The sequence below is a fragment of the Procambarus clarkii genome, chromosome 71 (genome assembly GCF_040958095.1).
Source record: "Procambarus clarkii isolate CNS0578487 chromosome 71, FALCON_Pclarkii_2.0, whole genome shotgun sequence".
Taxonomy (NCBI): domain Eukaryota; kingdom Metazoa; phylum Arthropoda; class Malacostraca; order Decapoda; family Cambaridae; genus Procambarus; species Procambarus clarkii.
Window position 1 is genome coordinate 16,142,707 of NC_091220.1, and position 18,493 is coordinate 16,161,199.

The 18,493-nt window shown below is 37.6% G+C and overlaps 2 protein-coding genes across 4 annotated transcripts in view; one reads left to right on the forward strand and one right to left on the reverse strand.

Moving 5' to 3' along the window:
- Nup154 (nuclear pore complex protein Nup154) overlaps window positions 1-17,734 on the reverse strand; it is a 31,636-nt gene extending 13,902 nt beyond the window's left edge. The window contains exons 1-16 of one of the 2 annotated variants that reach the window (XM_069312098.1): window positions 17,595-17,734; window positions 15,949-16,114; window positions 14,229-14,354; window positions 12,922-13,018; window positions 11,867-12,030; window positions 11,518-11,666; window positions 11,186-11,296; window positions 10,692-10,843; window positions 7,313-7,404; window positions 6,784-6,945; window positions 6,429-6,619; window positions 5,422-5,667; window positions 4,780-4,876; window positions 4,244-4,422; window positions 720-835; window positions 384-546 (exon numbers count right to left, since the gene is read on the reverse strand). In XM_069312098.1, coding sequence (XP_069168199.1) covers window positions 384-546; window positions 720-835; window positions 4,244-4,422; window positions 4,780-4,876; window positions 5,422-5,667; window positions 6,429-6,619; window positions 6,784-6,945; window positions 7,313-7,404; window positions 10,692-10,843; window positions 11,186-11,296; window positions 11,518-11,666; window positions 11,867-12,030; window positions 12,922-13,018; window positions 14,229-14,354; window positions 15,949-16,114 — 2,211 coding nt within the window. In that variant the 5' untranslated portion in view covers window positions 17,595-17,734. Of the gene's footprint in view, window positions 1-383; window positions 547-719; window positions 836-4,243; window positions 4,423-4,779; window positions 4,877-5,421; window positions 5,668-6,428; window positions 6,620-6,783; window positions 6,946-7,312; window positions 7,405-10,691; window positions 10,844-11,185; window positions 11,297-11,517; window positions 11,667-11,866; window positions 12,031-12,921; window positions 13,019-14,228; window positions 14,355-15,948; window positions 16,115-17,451; window positions 17,566-17,594 lie in introns of those variants that run through there. The other variant, XM_069312099.1, reaches the window with a different exon arrangement.
- A 460-nt stretch (window positions 17,735-18,194) lies between these two features.
- LOC123745597 (PRKC apoptosis WT1 regulator protein) overlaps window positions 18,195-18,493 on the forward strand; it is a 13,943-nt gene continuing 13,644 nt past the window's right edge. For both annotated transcript variants that reach the window (XM_045726297.2, XM_045726298.2), the window contains exon 1: window positions 18,195-18,329. The gene's annotated coding sequence lies outside the window, so the exon portion shown is untranslated. The remainder of the gene's footprint in view (window positions 18,330-18,493) is intronic.

Below are 18,493 nucleotides of genomic sequence, written 5' to 3' on the forward strand. Positions count from 1 at the left end.
TAACACACACACAATTTTACTCAAAACTCTACTGTAGTTATTTAATGTAAGGAAAAATGAACATCATTAGCCACTTATATGAGGTACAGTCCTCCAAGACAACAGTCTCTCTAATATTGTGGAGAGTATATTGCTGGAAAAAATTAAGAGCAAGAGTGGTTCTTCCATTTCCTTGGCATAAATTAATAACTGTATATAAATGCAACTGTTCCCTGCGCCTCTGTGAGGGGACCAGGTTCTGGCGCTGTGTCCCCGGTAGGCCAGATTGATGGCCAAGTAGATGGCACCTACACTGGTGATGATAGCATCAGGAAGCCACAAGGTGCTTCCCCAGAAAAATTCCAAAAAGCCCAACAAAATAGTCAACGAATGATTTAGCTTACTTTCTGTATGGTTGAAGTAATAGTAGTAAAATTGTGGGTAGTGAGGACTGTCATAAGACGGAGGACCTCCAGGGCTTGGTCCAACAGTGATCTCAGAGCCAATAATGATGCCCGCTCGGACCCATCTCCGATGTACCGTCCTATATTTACATTGCTGCTGGACCTATAGAGAAAAAGTACGAAAATTATGAACTTTTCTTCTACTTAACAAGGAGAAGGTTAAATGCTCAAACCAAAGTAAATCCCAAATACCTTCATCAAAGTTAATACTAGTTGTTGAAAACTGCTCAGACAAAGGCTTAAGTACTTAGCAGATAAGATGATATGGAGACTCACATATTTATTGGCTGGAATGAGGCAGAGCCGCCTTGGTTGGTGATGAGGAACTTGGCTAACAGCTCCACTTGACTGGCAAGAAAACCAACCTCCTCAGCAGTCATAGTACTCACCAACTATAAAATAATTATATAAATACAGTACAGTAGAAACTATAAAATGATACAAATTTCTAAAAAATATATATTCAATATTTGAAAGAAATATTAATAATATTGAAAACAACCAGCACTGGATACTGGCTTTAGCATCAAAGATACAGTATCTATAAACCTGTGTATGTGATACATCATAGATACCTGCACACACACACACAAAGGATATTACCAGCTTGACTAAAAATGTAATGATACAAGAGGTACAAATCAAGGAACTAGTCAAAGAAAATGAGACATGGAAAATGAAGAGGGGTGAATTTGAAGACATTTACAGGAAAATAGACTCATATGGTGAACAACTCAGAGGAACCAAAGGTCCAAACAGGAAGTTAGGAAATGGATATGCTAAGAGAAATTTCATTACACAGAGAGCAATCACACTAATGTGATGTATCAATAAGAAAATCCATAGGATCCTGGGAACGCAACATTACTTGCCGCAACATTAAGCAGGCCACAAGAATGAGGGAAGGGGATGTCCCACCAATTCAGTACTGGATTTAATATTCACCAGGAAAGGAGAGCATATATGACATTCAGCACCTCCCACTAAACTATTTGGGAAGATAAGACACTTAGACAATTGTCATTCCCTTCAAGATGACACAGACAAAAGTGTATGGAGCAACACTTCGCAAATGAATTTGAATGTGAATAAATGCCATGTTATGGAATGTGGAATAGGAGAAAATAGCCCAACACAACCTACAAATTATGTGGAAAGACACTGAAGAACTTTGACAAAGAAAGATCTATGGGTGGTTCTGGATAATAGACTGTAATCAGACAAACACATAACGGACATTGCGAGAGGAGCACATGCTACACTTTCCAGCTTCAGAATCAATTTGAAATACATGGTTGGTGAAATATGAAAAACGGTTTACAACATCAAAGGCACATTACAAAATGGCGTCGAGAACTGAAAAACAAGAGATACAAGGAGAGGCTAGAGGTGTTAAATATGACATAGCTAGAAGATAAAAGACAAAAAGAGGAGATATGATCACTACATACAAAATAGTAGCAAGTCTACAAAATTGAAAGAAGAACTCTGCAAATCTGCATCTTCAAGAACAAGAGGACATTGATTCAAGATAAGGAAACAAAGATGCCAACAAAATATTAGAAAGTCTTGCAGTCGTAGATGGATGAAACAAGTTAAGTCTGGATGCCAAAACCGTCATTGCAGTACATACTGGGAAGCCGAAATACCATGAGCATAGCTCTCATCATGTAACTGCACTTACTTAAACACACACTTTTTTTTAATGAGTGTAATTGGACAGAATTGTTGCTAGGCAGGGAAGTAAATGAAATGTATGCCAAATTTTTAAAACTATACGAGGAAGGCACACAAACATTCATACCAAAACAGAGATGCAGGACCAGAAAACAGGATTGGTTCGACAGAAATTGTGAGGGCAAGAGACCAAAAGAGACAAAAATGGAATCAGTATAGGAAGAGGCCAAACCCCCAAACATACCAGCGATACAAAGATGCGAGAAACAATTATACAGCAGTAAGGAGAGAGGCAGAAAGAAATTTTGAAAAAGGGATAGCAGATAAATGTAAAACAGAACCGGGCCTATTCTACAAATTCATAAACAACAAATTGCAGGTAAAGGATAATATCCAGAGGTTGGAAATGGGAAACAGATTCACGGAAAATGAAAAGGAAATGTGTGAAACATTAAATGAAAAGTTCCAAAGTGTGTTTGTACAAAATGAAATCTTCAGAGAACCAGACACAATAAGAATTCCAGAGAACAACATAGAGCGGATAGAGGTGTCTAGAGATGAAGTGGAAAATATGCTAAAGGAGCTCGGGAGGAACAAAGCAGCTGGCCCAGATGGCGTTTCACCATGGGTTCTGAGAGAATGTGCATCTGAGCTCAGCATTCCACTTCACCTGATCTTTCAGGCATCCCTGTGTACAGGAATCGTAGCAGACGTGTGGAAACAGGCTAACATAGTTCCAATCTACAAAAGTGGCAGCAGGGAAGACCCCCTCAATTATAGACCTGTATCATTGAAGTGTAATAGTGAAAGTATTGGAAAAGCTAATCAAAACTAAATGGGTAGAACACCTGGAGAGAAATGATATAATATCAGACAGACAGTATGGTTTTCGATCAGGAAGATCCTGTGTATCGAATTTACTCAGTTTCTATGATCGGGCCACAGAGATATTACAGGAAAGAGATGGCTGGGTTGACTGCATCTATCTGGACCTAAAAAAGGCTTTCGACAGAGTTCCACATAAGAGGTTGTTCTGGAAACTGGAAAATATTGGAGGGGTGACAGGTAAGCTTCTATCATGGATGAAAAATTTTCTGACTGATAGAAAAATGAGGGCAGTAATCAGAGGCAATGTATCGGAATGGAGAAATGTCACAAGTGGAGTACCACAGGGTTCAGTTCTTGCACCAGTGATGTTTATTGTGTACATAAATGATCTACCAGTTGGTATACAGAATTATATGAACATGTTTGCTGATGATGCTAAGATAATAGGAAGGATAAGAAATTTAGATGATTGTCATGCCCTTCAAGAAGACCTGGACAAAATAAGTATATGGAGCACCACTTGGCAAATGGAATTTAATGTTAATAAATGTCATGTTATGGAATGTGGAATAGGAGAACATAGACCCCACACAACCTATATATTATGTGAGAAATCTTTAAAGAATTCTGATAAAGAAAGAGATCTAGGGGTGGTTCTAGATAGAAAACTATCACCTGAGGACCACATTAAGAATATTGTGCAAGGAGCCTATGCAATGCTTTCTAATTTCAGAATTGCATTTAAATACATGGATGGCGATATACTAAAGAAGTTGTTCATGACTTTTGTTAGGCCAAAGCTAGAATATGCAGCTGTTGTGTGGTGCCCATATCTTAAGAAGCACATCAACAAACTGGAAAAGGTGCAAAGACATGCTACTAAGTGGCTCCCAGAACTGAAGGGCAAGAGCTACGAGGAGAGGTTAGAAGCATTAAATATGCCAAAACTAGAAGACAGAAGAAAAAGAGGTGATATGATCACTACGTACAAAATAGTAACAGGAATTGATAAAATCGACAGGGAAGACTTCCTGAGACCTGGAACTTCAAGAACAAGAGGCCATAGATTTAAACTAGCTAAACACAGATGCCGAAGAAATATAAGAAAATTCACCTTCGCAAATAGAGTGGTAGACGGTTGGAACAAGTTAAGTGAGAAGGTGGTGGAGGCCAAGACCGTCAGTAGGTTCAAAGCGTTATATGACAAAGAGTGCTGGGAAGACGGGACACCACGAGCGTAGCTCTCATCCTGTAACTACACTTAGGTAATTACACACACACACACACAGACTTACCACAGACTTTCCATCAACTACGGTTTCTTTAGCTAGTGGAGTAGACCAGACTGGTCTTAAAATTCTTGCCAGGTACAGATATAGAGCATTATGCAGTGGTGAAAACTGTGCATCTTGGCCTATAGTTGTATTCACAGTCTGGCCATGGAGAGGCGTTGACATTTGTGTTGGATTGAATTCTGCATAAGAAAAAATTATCGCGTTAGATTAAGGTAAGATTTGATCCAGATTTAAATTCTTGTAATCCAAATGCTTTGTTCATTTACATTTTATTTTCGATACAGAAATTCATGTTTTCTTCTGAGAATTTAATTTGTATTGTTTAATCTAAACAACATAATCTAATAGAACTGAATTATAGCCACTAATACCTTTTACTGCCCATTTGCCCCTAAGATGTTTACAGTATTTGTTTTAATTACCATGAAAAATATCAATATTTAAGTACTTAAAGGCACCAGGCAGCCAGAAATCTCAAACATTTCAACATACTTATCACATCTAAGTGGTAAAAAATAACGTATCTATGCACTTACGATAGTTTGACGGCGTGTGGGGGGGAAAATTAGCAGGTGTTGCTGGAGGCAAGTTAGCACCATACAGGAATAATGCTCGAGTGGCCCACTCTGCAACCTGTCAATGATAATGTATTAATACAAACTATGACTGTACTCTGCCATTTTGCTGCCTCTGGGAATGTTCTCGTGCTAAATTGATATCAACTACATCACCTAATGTAATCATGCTGAACCATCCTCAAATATTTCATTCACCTACAAGCATCCCAAATTTTTGAAGCACTTAAAAATTTAACTTTCTAATCGTGATTTCATTCAATGCTTACAAACAAATATGTAGATCAGCAGCAGCACATCACATTTTCCTGCAAACTCAAAATTCTCTTAAATTCTGTATGAATTGTTTAACAAATTGCCTGAGTTTATTTTTACCAACAAAACAAAAATGGTATTACCTATGGAAGTCTAAGTGAGTCTAGCTTAAGAAGATATACCCCTTCCCACATTGAGACATGCTTCCTTAGACTTCATACCAGCAGCAACACTTAGTGATCTCATATTCTCTCATCCTGGTTGCAAATGATATTGCTGCATTCCTTCCTAAGTCCTCATTTGGACATGCAATGGTGAAACAATTTGGGTAAAATATTAAATATTCACCTGTGTGTTTTGATTATTTGGATCAGTAGCAATAATTAATGCAGTGGCACAAGCTTGGGTTGGTGTCATTGCAGTAAAAAAGTCCTTGACCATGGCTGCTTCGGCCCCACTCGATTCTTCTAGGAGTTGCCGAAGCTGATCAACAGGTCGCTGGAAAGTGAGTATGTGCGCACCATTGGCTGACAGCAGAACCAAACGCCTGGGTGCGTGTTGATGCTGCGTGACCAAAAGTGGTGGCCTGGTGCCCTGTACATAACATTAATTAAATAACTGAACATTTTTGCTTATATATGTTATGCATGAATTGTCATCATCCCATTTCCCCGTTTTACGTGCTGGGAAGGAATCGGCCCAAATAAAGTATGAATAAAATTGCAAAATGTTACAAAACTTACATAAAATGAAAATATAACTTCTATTCCTCATATCATTCACAATACAGTGCACTCCATATAAACAAGCACCATAACACTTCAAAGCAGCGACTACCCTCTTCATAAGAGAAATTCTAGCAGGGCTCCTTGTGAATTGTCTTGTACAGTAGAGTACAACCGTCAGAGACAGAGAGAAAAACAAAAACTAATAATAATAATAATTTCCAAATTCAACCCCCCTTGCTGCGTGTCTCGTCCCTTACCAAACCATGCTGTTTGCACACTCCCAAAACAGTTCATGACAATAGTACATTTGTTCACCTTCTTACCAGTCTTCCTCTCCACCTCCTACCATCAAATTCACTTAAAAAAAAAAAAAACTTCTCCAAATTGGTTATGAACACAATAGTTATCAAAATTGACAACTGGTTCAATAATAGTCTACAAGCACTGTTCTGAGAGCACTATAACCTTCATTATATGGTGACATAATTATCACCTAACCATACAAGTGCAGCCTACGTAAGGCAAGGTAATTATGAGGAGAAAGCACTAAGCCACTACGACTGGGAAAATACACAGTATAACAACTCCCGAAGATTAAGGGTTAATGGAAACTGCACAATTATATACCTGAGGCGTTGGTGGGTTTAGTGCAGAGCACCACAATTCTGGAGTAACATCAGCAAGTGCCCACACATACCCATCCACGGCATGCGTGCTCTGAGATTCTGCTAGGGTTGGGTGGTAAGGGTACTGATCACTACTCATTGTCCAAACTGTATCTGCTTCAATGCTCTCATTGGAACACAGAACACCAGTACCTGAAAAAAATGATAAAGGAACACTTTCCTCTCTTCACATCCAGCAAAAACCTGCTTCTCTCTCTTCTCCAGTTTCACAATATATTTCCATTAACCAAACACCAATGGTCACACAACAGTATTTCAATTTTGAAAACAAAACCAACTCAAGAGCATTAACCAACCATGTGAATAAAGGGCTTTGTGAACTTTTGTAGGTCTGTAAACTGTGGCATTAGCGGCAAACCCCGGAGGTAGACGAACATGGAGCAACGTCAGCTGTACTGGACGCTGGTTTGGTCCACCAGTCAATGGTATTGTTGTATAATACAATCTCACTCCCGTACCTAGTAATAAAATTATTTATCACACACATGATATGCATGCAAACAGAAAATTATTCAAATTACAGTAGAGTTACAATTTGCATATTCATTATGATTTTTGTTTCATAAAATTCAAAATATATACTCATCACTCTGGCAAAGAATGTTAACCAGACCACACACTAGAAAGTGAAGGGACGACGACGTTTTAGTCCATCCTGGACCAGGACAGACCGAAATGTCGTCGTCCCTTCATTTTCTAGTGTGTGGTCTGGTCAACATACTTCAGCCATGTTATTGTGACTCATTGCCTACAAAGAATGCTAGTTATTTTACAATTAATTTGTATTTTTTGGTTATTAAGGGGCTAAAGGTACAAGATATTTACCTGTTACAACCACAAGGTGGATGTGAGTTGACTCACTGGTACTTATTGGACACAAGCTCACTACGCCCCTGAAGTTGGCTTTGTCTACCGTCCTGTGAAATGTATTAAGGGAAGAGTTATGCGACTTATCCCCGTGGTTGTGGCACTTTCATTCCAACCCATTGCAGAACATCATGAAAATCCAAACCTCTATAAACCATCAAAAATGCCCAGCAGATTTTCCTTCCAAAATGTTAATTTTTTTCTATGCAAAAATAGATTTTGGAGGATATTGCAATGTAATCTGGATCACTGGATCTGTAAAATATATTTCCAAGGAAGTAATTTTCATAAAATCATTATACAGTACTGTAGTAAATTATAGTAACATTATAGTAAAATTTGAGGTTCATCAACAGGTACATTGTAGCATAATTTGAGGCTTATTTCTAGGTATAATGTAGTAAAATATGTGTTCAATATTAACAACCATGATGTATGCCAATAGCAGTGATTACAACGGTGAAGTTAAATAGCTGAGGCACACATACATTGGAGGAATGTCAAGACAAGACACAGGGCGAGTTTAAGGCACTAGGTAGGAAACTATGAGGATGATGTTAAGTTCTTTCGGGTTTTATTTTTTAATAAGGCGTAGGATGGACAGCTTTTCAATTCCTTAGGGAGTGAGTTCCATAGATTAGGTCCCTTTATTTGCATAGAGTATTTACACAGACTTAGTTTCACTCTGGGGATATCAGATATTTATTTCTGGTGTGGTGCTTATGGGTTCGATTACGTCTGTCAAGGCAGAGTTTCAGATCAGGATTTGTATTTAAGAATGTAAATGGCACAAGAGAATGTGTGGAATCAGTTTATGTTTAGTATGTTTAAGATTTAAACAAGTTGCGGGGCTGAGTGTTGCCTGAAAAGAGAGTTTGTTATTGCATCCATGACCAATTTATCTACAATACTAACCATACTTAACCTATTTTTAAATACTAATTACAACCATTAGGAGCAACGAAATTCAATGAATTCCATACAACAATGAAATTATTATTATATATATATATATATATATATATATATATATATATATATATATATATATATATATATATATATATATATATATATATATATATATATATATATATATATATATATATATATATATATATATATATATATATATATATATATATATATATATATATATATATATATATATATATATATATATATATATATATATATATATATATATATATATATATATATATATATATATATATATATATATATATATATATATATATATATATATATATATATATATATATATATATATATATATATATATATATATATATATATATATATATATATATATATATATATATATATATATATATATATATATATATATATATATATATATATATATATATATATATATATATATATATATATATATATATATATATATATATATATATATATATATATATATATATATATATATATATATATATATATATATATATATATATCACCTACGAGTCCAAAAGTGACCATTTCCAACTATTTTTATACTACAAACAACATAATTTGAATTGCCTTGCCACATACAATTATTAAATATTCAACTAGAAACCTCAACTTACCTTGTTGGTGTTCGTCTTCTTGATTGATGCCACACATCTTGAAGTTAAAAATTCTTAACAATTTACGTAACCTATACTAACACAACACTAAAATTAACACTTAAAATTACTGTACAGTTCATTAAGCTAAGTTAGTTTTGACTGCCAGCTGCTGAAGCCTCACTGGTTGAGGGCATTTGGGTTGCCTGTGAGGCCTCACTTGAAGGTGCTTGCTTGCACCTCACTTGTTGAAGCGCTTGCATGCCCTCACTTGTTGAAGGCGCTTGGCTTGCCTGTGACGCCTCACTTGTTAAAGGCGCTTGCTTGCGCCTCACTTGTTGAAAGCGCTTGGCTTGCCTGTGGCGCGTCACTTGTTGAAAGCGCTTGGTTTGCCTATAATGCCTCACTTGTTGAAGGAGCTTGGCTTGCCTGTGGCGCCTCACTTGTTGAAGGCGCTTGGCTGCCTGTGACGCCTCACTGTTTGAACAACACGTAACTTGTCTTTAATTGCTAGGACAATCTTCTTCCTCTTAACACTTCCAGAACGATTGATGCTGCTACCAGACATATTCTTGGCCAAAAATGTTCAAAATTACTATGAAAATTAAGAAAGTTATTTAAAAAAATATTTCACTAATGGCGCAACACTGTGAGGCCGCACTGGTTGAGGTGTATATCTGTGACTTGTCTTTTATTGTTAGGACAACCTTCTTCCTCCTAACACCTCCAGAACGATTGATGCTGCTACCAGACATAGTCTTGGCCAAAAATGTTCAAAGTTACTATGAAAATAAAAAAGTTATTTAAAAAAATATTTCACTAATGGCGCAGCACTGTGTATAACACGAGGGACGGACGCACATGGGTTGACCAGTGTTGGACAGGTCCACTTGGGGCAGCCATAGCGTTACGTAGGCCGCCAGGAGGAAAAAATGTCACAATATTTTTGAAGGAAACTTCAGCCTGTGCACAATGCTTTTAGGAAACTTATTTATTTGTTATTACATAATTACTAGTAGTTATTTTATTTGTTTTTGGCTATGATTAATTGTTCTAAAATTAATGGTAATTCCTGTACCCAGGTAGTCCCTCCTGACGCACCCCTCCCACCCTCCCAACACCACCCACCCACCCCACCCCCACCTACACCATGCGCCTCGAGTCTCGGGCAGACGGGATTAATACCGTATGGCCCGCCTCATGTTTTCATATACGGACAAAGGCACGATTATCCGGGGGACTGACCGGATAGTGTAATTTCTGCAGAAAACCTGCTTTAATCCGGTCCCTGTGGCTATTTTGGCCGGATATTGTGATAACTTTATCCGTTCACGATTTTGGCCGTATAAGGGCGTTTTTCGGATGTTCGAATCCCGGATAATCGCGGGGTTACAGTATATATATTTATTTATTTATTTATTTAAAGATGTTCAAATACAGGTGCAAAACACTCAAGAATCAAGCACCTATGAAAAATTTGAAGTTAAACACATTCTATAGTTACAGAAAAACACAAGAATGAAAAGTGGACATATCATTAAAAATTGCAATGCATTAATTTTTGAAATTGTAAGTGAAAGACACTTTCAAGTAGGAACAACACTTGCTGCATTTGTAGTTCTGCAGGTAATAAAATGAGGAAAGATATGGATGGAGATCCACCCATTGGCATTTGGGATACTAAGAAAGGAAAAATAATGTCCGAGAGCACATGGTACTTCAACAGGTTAAAAGCAAGAACTATTTCTTACTTTGCGACTTGAAGAGCAGCATTCATGATGTTGTTATGAGGGACTGAAACTACACGAGATGTGTTCTTGCCGTCGGAATCTAAATCATACACTGTAATAGTTCCTTTATCACTCAAGGTATACAAGATATGTCGGCTGTCATCTACTTCCACCTGAAAAAACACGTGCATACAAAATTTATTAATTTAGTTACGATTTTATTCAGTGCAATAATTTAAAAAAAACTCGCCTTGTACACTAGAAACATTTATGAAAATATACCTATAATATTTCAGAAAGAAAACCTCCCAATTTAATCACATGGCAACTTGCCAAGGAATATAAAAAAAACGGTAAGACAGAATGGTACAGGGTTTCATCTCAATTATCCAGAATGATTGGTTTCAGACCCTCCATTATTAAACACACTATGCCTAATGCAAATTACTTAACAAGTCTCCCATATTCCATTAGTCTTACAAAGAACCAGAGTATTGTAATAGCGCAACACTAACCTGATTAATTGGGTCATCCTCGGAAAAGGCCAGGAAGGGTAAAAGGTACGAGATGGCGGATCTCGAGAGGTTTACTTTCTGGCATTTACGGCTGAACCAGCCATCCTCTGCCTGGAATAACCAGGAAAAGCAACATAAGAATGATATAAGTACTGTACTAAATCAACTCTCAGATTGCTATTAATTAATTGTTATATAAGTAATATACAGTACCTACATTTTGCTATCAATCATTAAAAGACAGAAGACTTTATAACACAATGCTCTTATATTACATGCTGTGATAATACTTGTTGGGTTCAGGTTGGTCACAGTGGTTCTCTGCACAATACCTGATAAACTAATTCATACAAACATCCATCTTTGGCCCCCATGAAAATGCGGCCATCACTAGTACCACGGATGGTGAGGACATACGAGCCATCGGTTGGCACAGAAAACAAAGGTTCTGGTAAAAGATGCATTCCAGAACTTTCATCAACTGCAAAGTGATACAAATATTATCCAATTAATAAATCAATTATTTAATTTTCAAGAGGAAGAAAATTGAATTATTATTAGCCTAATGGACATCAATTTGAGTATTAATTCATGGTACAGTACTGTACTAAGAAATCATGGTATAACAGACCATACCTATTTTATCATTTTTTCTCAAGTTCACATGTTACCTGTACGTACCATCTGTGGACTGCGAGAAGGACACCCCTAATAGAACAATCTCAGAGGTGGTTGTGAGACAAAGGAGATGCTCTATGTATGGTTTGAACACTCCAGCCTTCGGTCTGACAAGACCTACACTTAAAATGGTTTCGTGAAGTCCATCAAAATATGCTAAGTCGCTCCTGAGAAAGAATTTTAGAAACAGAGATTTATATTACAAATATGTTAAAGAGTATGCAAGAATCTAATGAATGCATAAGTATCATGGGTGAGAAAAAAGTGATCCAAGTAAGTAATTATCAAAAGAAGGCACCAAACCGGAAAAGTGCTTCATTAAATTGCATAAAACATTATGGGTATGAAAATAACCGAGATTGGAGTAATGGCTCCAATTGATTTTCTCATTGCTGTATCCCAAGTGTAATTTCTTTCTGTATCTGAAGCTAGAGTATACAGTTGAAGAACTACTTTCCCTACACTAGAGTGCATGGAGGGTTATATGTAAAACTTGGACCAACTTCAGTAGAGGCCTCCAGACTTCCTGTGGACTCAAGTGAAATTCCAGATTGTACAATTTATACCATGTCATGGTACAGAGATATGGTGCACAGCTAGGAGTACCCTCATCACGGGTTTAAGTCACCTCATTACTCCAATTAATTTTTACAGTGCATGAGTTTGCAGCTGTGTGGCATGCCCTGAGAAAGATTAGGCTCCATTCTGCTTCCTGTGGTTCATTGCCTGAACCAAAGAGGGATTTGCTTCAATCCATCACACTGTGGAGCTGGAAGCTTTGAGTAGTTCAGCTCCTAGTTTCCCAGGGGGGTGGGGCTTGGTTTTCTGCACAGTTCACATGCAGGGTGTGTCCAACACTGTTGCGGATGAGTTACCTCACATCCATACCATTTCTACAGTGGACCATCAACGATGCATCCATTGGATCTTTGAGATGCTCGGTTACTCCAAAGTGGATATCTTCAACCTGGTATGAAACCAAAATATGGCAAAATAACTTAAAATCATTGTCATACAGCTACACAATATAAAAAGTATAATTACACAGTACAACTTACCCATCCTCATAAACCCAGACATATATGTCGCTGTCTATAGTTAACCAGGCACGATTGATCTCGGGAAAAAGACCCATCATGCAGTTACACTGCATATCTGAACCAGTGTTAAGGAGAATACCTTCCAAAATACATAATTTTGTACCTAATTAACAAACAGTGAAACTAAACCAGTAGAGATCAACCATGCACATTTTTTGTATTAAAAATACAATAGCCATTCATGAATGTTAAGAACATCCATAATAAAACCACCTACTTTTTGTTTACTATATTGTTTACCAAATGTTGAAAATTAAACCAAATCCATTAACCTGCGCAACATGGTTATCTTGAGATGATTTCGGGGCTTTTTAGTGTCCCCGCGGCCCGGTCCTTGACCAAGCCTCCGCCCCCAAGAAGCAGCCCATGACAGCTGACTAACAACCAGGTACCTATTTTACTGCTAGGTAACAGGGGCATAGGGTTTAAGAAACTCTGCCAATTGTTTCTCTGGGTTGATCTCAGGAACTATGCTTAACCTGCACAACATGGTGGGGACGTTTGAAAGTACCGTGTAAGATTTAAAAGGTACATGGGTACATATATATGGTTACATATACATGTAATACTTAGGGGTACCACCACTGGTGCAATTGTAGAGACCCACAATCTCGAAGAAGAAAATAAAGAGTATTCAGATAAGACCTTGTGGATTCTCACTGAACACTTTAATCTTTTCCTCTCCTACCACCCCCTATTATTTTTTTTCATATATACTGTATATATTTTTTTGTTATGTCTATGTTTCATGCTTCACACCTTGGTCAAAATAAGTGACATACTATTTTCTTAAATCCTCAATGTTCCTATTTAGTATTTACTTTTAGTTACAAGTAATTACAATGTATGATATACAAACAAGCATGCAAGGCTTTTCTGAAAATGTTGCCATGATTTTTGTAACTTTGATAGGCTTCTTTCCTGCCTTCCCTTAAAGTGGGAAGCGAGACCCAGGAGCAGCCAGGTACCCCTTCTAGTAGAGTTAAATGATCTTAAATAGGTTCTGCAAGACGTTATCCTTCAAAGAAGGGGGGGGGGGGGGGGGGAAGGGTTCCCACAAGAAGCAAGGCATCACAAAAACCAGGTATGATAAAAAGTAGGGAACAGAAGAGATGTTTCCTGCTGGTTCCCGAGGTATACATTTGAAATATTTCATTCTTTAATTAATGATTTTCTCTTGGATACTTAACACAATATATTCAGGGGTTCAACATCTGAAAAAGAATATTTTCTTTTACAAAAGAGCTCTGGTGACAAAAGGATACGTTGGAAGTGGTGAATGAGCTCTGAAGGTAGAGGCACCTTGCGTGTGGTGTGAAGGTGGCGGGAAGAGCGAGCATCGCTACTGTTGGGGTAATCACTCTCACTCAACCCGCTCACTGTTGCAAAACCTATGAGAAATCGTGTGATTATATTAAAGTTAAATGACATAAATTTTAGCAACATGTACTAAGATATGCACATGTAAAAATTAGTAGTAACAGAAGGTTATTATATACAGTAAAGTCATTAGGTATTTATTATTAAAATAACCAAAACAAATAATTAAAAGTGATTTGATCAAAGCCTATTAAGTGGGGTATTCCCAAGTCGCCATAGTGTATCTTGAAATATGAACGCGTATTCATTATCAAGATATGCCATGTCATCCCTCCAACAAGTTATATAAGCGATTATAATAATGACACCTCAACAGTCACAAAGTGCTGGAGAGAGAGAGAGAGAGGAGCCAGGATAATCATCAAGTGAGCAGCTCCACACAACTGTGTTGGCATGTAGGTGACTGCATCTGGTGGAAGTTGATGCTACCCTCCGGGGGCCAGATTCACGAAGCAGTTACGCAAGTACTTACAAACATGTTACATCTTTCCTCAATCTTTGACGGCTTTGATTACACTTATTAAACAGTTTACAAGCATGAAAACTTCCCAATCAACTGTTGTTATTGTTATAAACAACCTCCTGGTGCTTTGGAGATCATTAACTGTTTAATAATTGTAAGCAAAGCTGCCAAAGATTGAGAAAAGATGTACAGGTTCATAAGGGTTTGTGTAACTGCTTCGTGACTCTGGTCCCAGTAGCAGCATCAACCAAAAGTTAGCCAAGTGCTACTCTGCAGTCTCTCTCAACACCAAAGCTTGCAGTGAGTTTTCAGTGTAGATAAATGAATCTTCTGGATGTCACTTTGGACTGGATATAGCAGCATCCCCATTATCTTTCTTGCCCTATTATACAGTTGATTTTGTCCTGTATACAGTTGATTTTCATCCTTGATAACAACAACAAGTAACAGATTTTGTTTTAAACCCTAGATTCTCACGATTTGTAAAGCTCTGTAATAAATTTCATGTTCATGTTTAAGAACAAATACAGTACTATCAAGTAACCCAGTGATAGAGATAATAACAAATCTATAATACTGGTACTCTGCTATATGCAGGATACCACAAGTACAATATACAGATACGCTTATCATAATATATTTATTAATCAGTACTGAAATACAAAAATGCTGTCATCAATTGCAAGATAAAAACATTAATTCCCAATACACTAATGTGTAGCACAATATTAACCCATAAACAGCACAGCTATTTAAAAGTAGTACATCAAGGTACACATCAAAACACAGTTAACAAATCCCATGGAAAAAAAATCTTATATGGTAATTAGAGCAGAGGACATCACAGATGGTAATTGCAGCAGTGTATGGGATACTAAACTATCTATAATTGAAGAATGTTATCAAATAACAGGTAATCTTCATATAAGAACTTTTAAACTATGTTCTAGTCAACAATAAAACTGTCAAAAGTGGGAACTTTTATAATTTATTAGTGCAAAATGTTCACAGAATTGGCATGAAGATCAATAACACACCATAATATTTTAGGCACTAATCACCCCCCTATCCCAAACAACAAAAAATCTTGTTATTTCCTATTTTATAATATACATAACTAAGTTTTACATATTATTAATTACCTTGTGGCGATATTCTGAGCCTATCCAGGAGTGAAGGGAAGCTGGAATCGTAGCCAAGATGCTTATCCACAAGTCGTCCAGCCACTTCCAAGTCCTGAATAGCTCCATCACCACCTCCCTCGCCACTCCCAAAGTTGAGCGTGGTACTCAGTGTGTTCTGCTGCATCTGATCATGTAAACATATTACAAAAACCATCGGATATTAATTTTTTTTATTATTATTTAATTAAAATGCATTCAATTATAATTCTTTTGCAATGGAAAATATTGTAAACAGGACCAACATATACTCTAAACAAGCCACTTTTTTTTAATTGACTCAGATTTTTCATTATTACAATACCTGTAGACTTTTTGATCATCACCGATTTTGAATTTTCAAGATTGCACTGTATATAATGATTTATTAATACAAGTGTTAATCCTACAAAATTCCTCTAAGGCAATGTATTCAGGACATGCAGATCACATACAAGCTTAATCACAAATATTTACAAAATTTAGTTTTATTAAAATTATATGTCGAGTTCTGTAGTGCATGGTCAAAGGCAATGGTTCCTAATGTCTTTGCAGTCATTACCTCTTTTCCATATAGCGTCCTTATTAATGGCTCCCTATACACAGTATTAAAAAAAAAAAAATTAACATCCTGTGAGCTCACTCCAATAGCTGGTTATCTCCCCCATCCTACCCTCTGGAGTCATAACCTGTCCACTGCCTCAACTTATGGCCCCTTACATATTGCACAAAGGTTCCCCAGTTTGGGAACCACTGGTCTAAGGTGTCGACTCACAACCGGGAGTCCCAGGTTCAATTCCCAGGCAGGACAGATGGATGGGCATATTTTTTAGACCTGATGCTTCTGTTCACCTAGAAGAAAATAAGTACCCAGGAAATTAGACAATTGTGGTGGGTTGCACCCTGGTAAAAGTAAGTAATTGGCCAAGGAGGACATCAAAAAGCTAAGGTAATCATCAGGAGAAATCACTAAGCCAGTATGACTATAGCACTCGGAAGGAGAATAAGGACCTGGATATGAAAACATTAAGGGAAGGGTGCCCAACCACTTGGACTGCCAGGGATCAAACACCGACCAGCACGAACCAAGGCCAATGCTATGCCAACTACTCCAAGTTGTTGGATCTCAATATGCCTAACTATATGCCTCTTTTTGCAAACAATGGGAACAAACCTATAACTGGGGGTGAACTATATTAAGACCCTGGGGCTGTACCACTAGTTGAATATAGGATAACCCATTATCTCTACACTGCTTGGATAAGAAAGATTACATTGACCAGAATCCAAAGGTGCAGCACGTCATGGGTCGGGTCCAGCACATGTGCAAGCCTTAGTTTGGGTTCAATTCATGTGTGGACCACATGTGTGGACCGTCTCAGTAACAACCTTGCCACTCATGCTCTACTACACTACTGCAGGTAATATCACACACACACACACTAATTATATATCAACCTAGAACACACACGGAGCTTTACGTACAGTCGACTGACAAGGGTGAAACTCGTCCCAAGACGACACAAGTAATACTCTCCGTATCGGGCTCCTTAAGTCCTAATTTACAACTTTACGTCATCTCCTTTTGCCCCTTATCCCCAGGCAGCAGGAGGTGTTAAGACCCTTACTCTAGCGTGGTGGAGCAGGAGACGAGGCCCACATCAACTGCTGCAGGACTCTTCCAGGGAATATTTTCAAAGGTTGTTGTGGAGGTCCCGGCGCGCCACCAACACAACCCCGCGTCCGTCTCCTCTGTCTGGCCCTGGCTTCACCCTCCTTCATTGCCCTGTTCCACTCACGTCATTCATAAATGTTTCCTAGTCACACCATGTCACGCGCTTTAAAATAATATATGTTTTTACGTTTTTTAGTGACACGCAGCAATTTAGTGGCTTCAATATTAAATATTTGACATATGTCACACTTCCAAGGGGAAATTGAAACGACATAGGAAATGCCGTTGAGCCAAACTATTTATATTTACAAGGAGATAGCTACTTCCAATTTTATGTTTGCTATATGTGTTTTTTAAATTAGGAAGTGTAATTTATAAACTTTTAAACACTTTTTCTTCCTATTTATAATGAATTTTGTAATAAGAAGAAGGCCGTGGAGGCGTGTGGGATAAGGAGCATCAAGAGAGCCAGAAGAAGGTCCACTATAGAGGATGTGATGGCGGGCGGCGCACCTGAGCGCCTTCACACGACCACTGATGCTGCCTCCACCTCTCTTTATCTTCTCTATACTTTCATGTCGATGTTTTCTGAAAGTGACAGAGAGAAGCCTCTGCCACTTGACGTAATTCACAAAATAGAATCTCAGTAGGCTAATGGAGCATATGATTCTCAGTTAGACGTTAAGAAGTAAGTTAATATGTTATTTAGGGTTCGTTTGGTGGCTCAAGGTGGGAGAGTGGAGGTTGAGGAGGGGGAATATGGCCAGGGTCAGATATTGGGAGGGAAACTCACCTGTAACAAAGCTGGCCTAGGTAGACTACCCCAGGGTCACCTCTCTCGCCCTCTGGGGT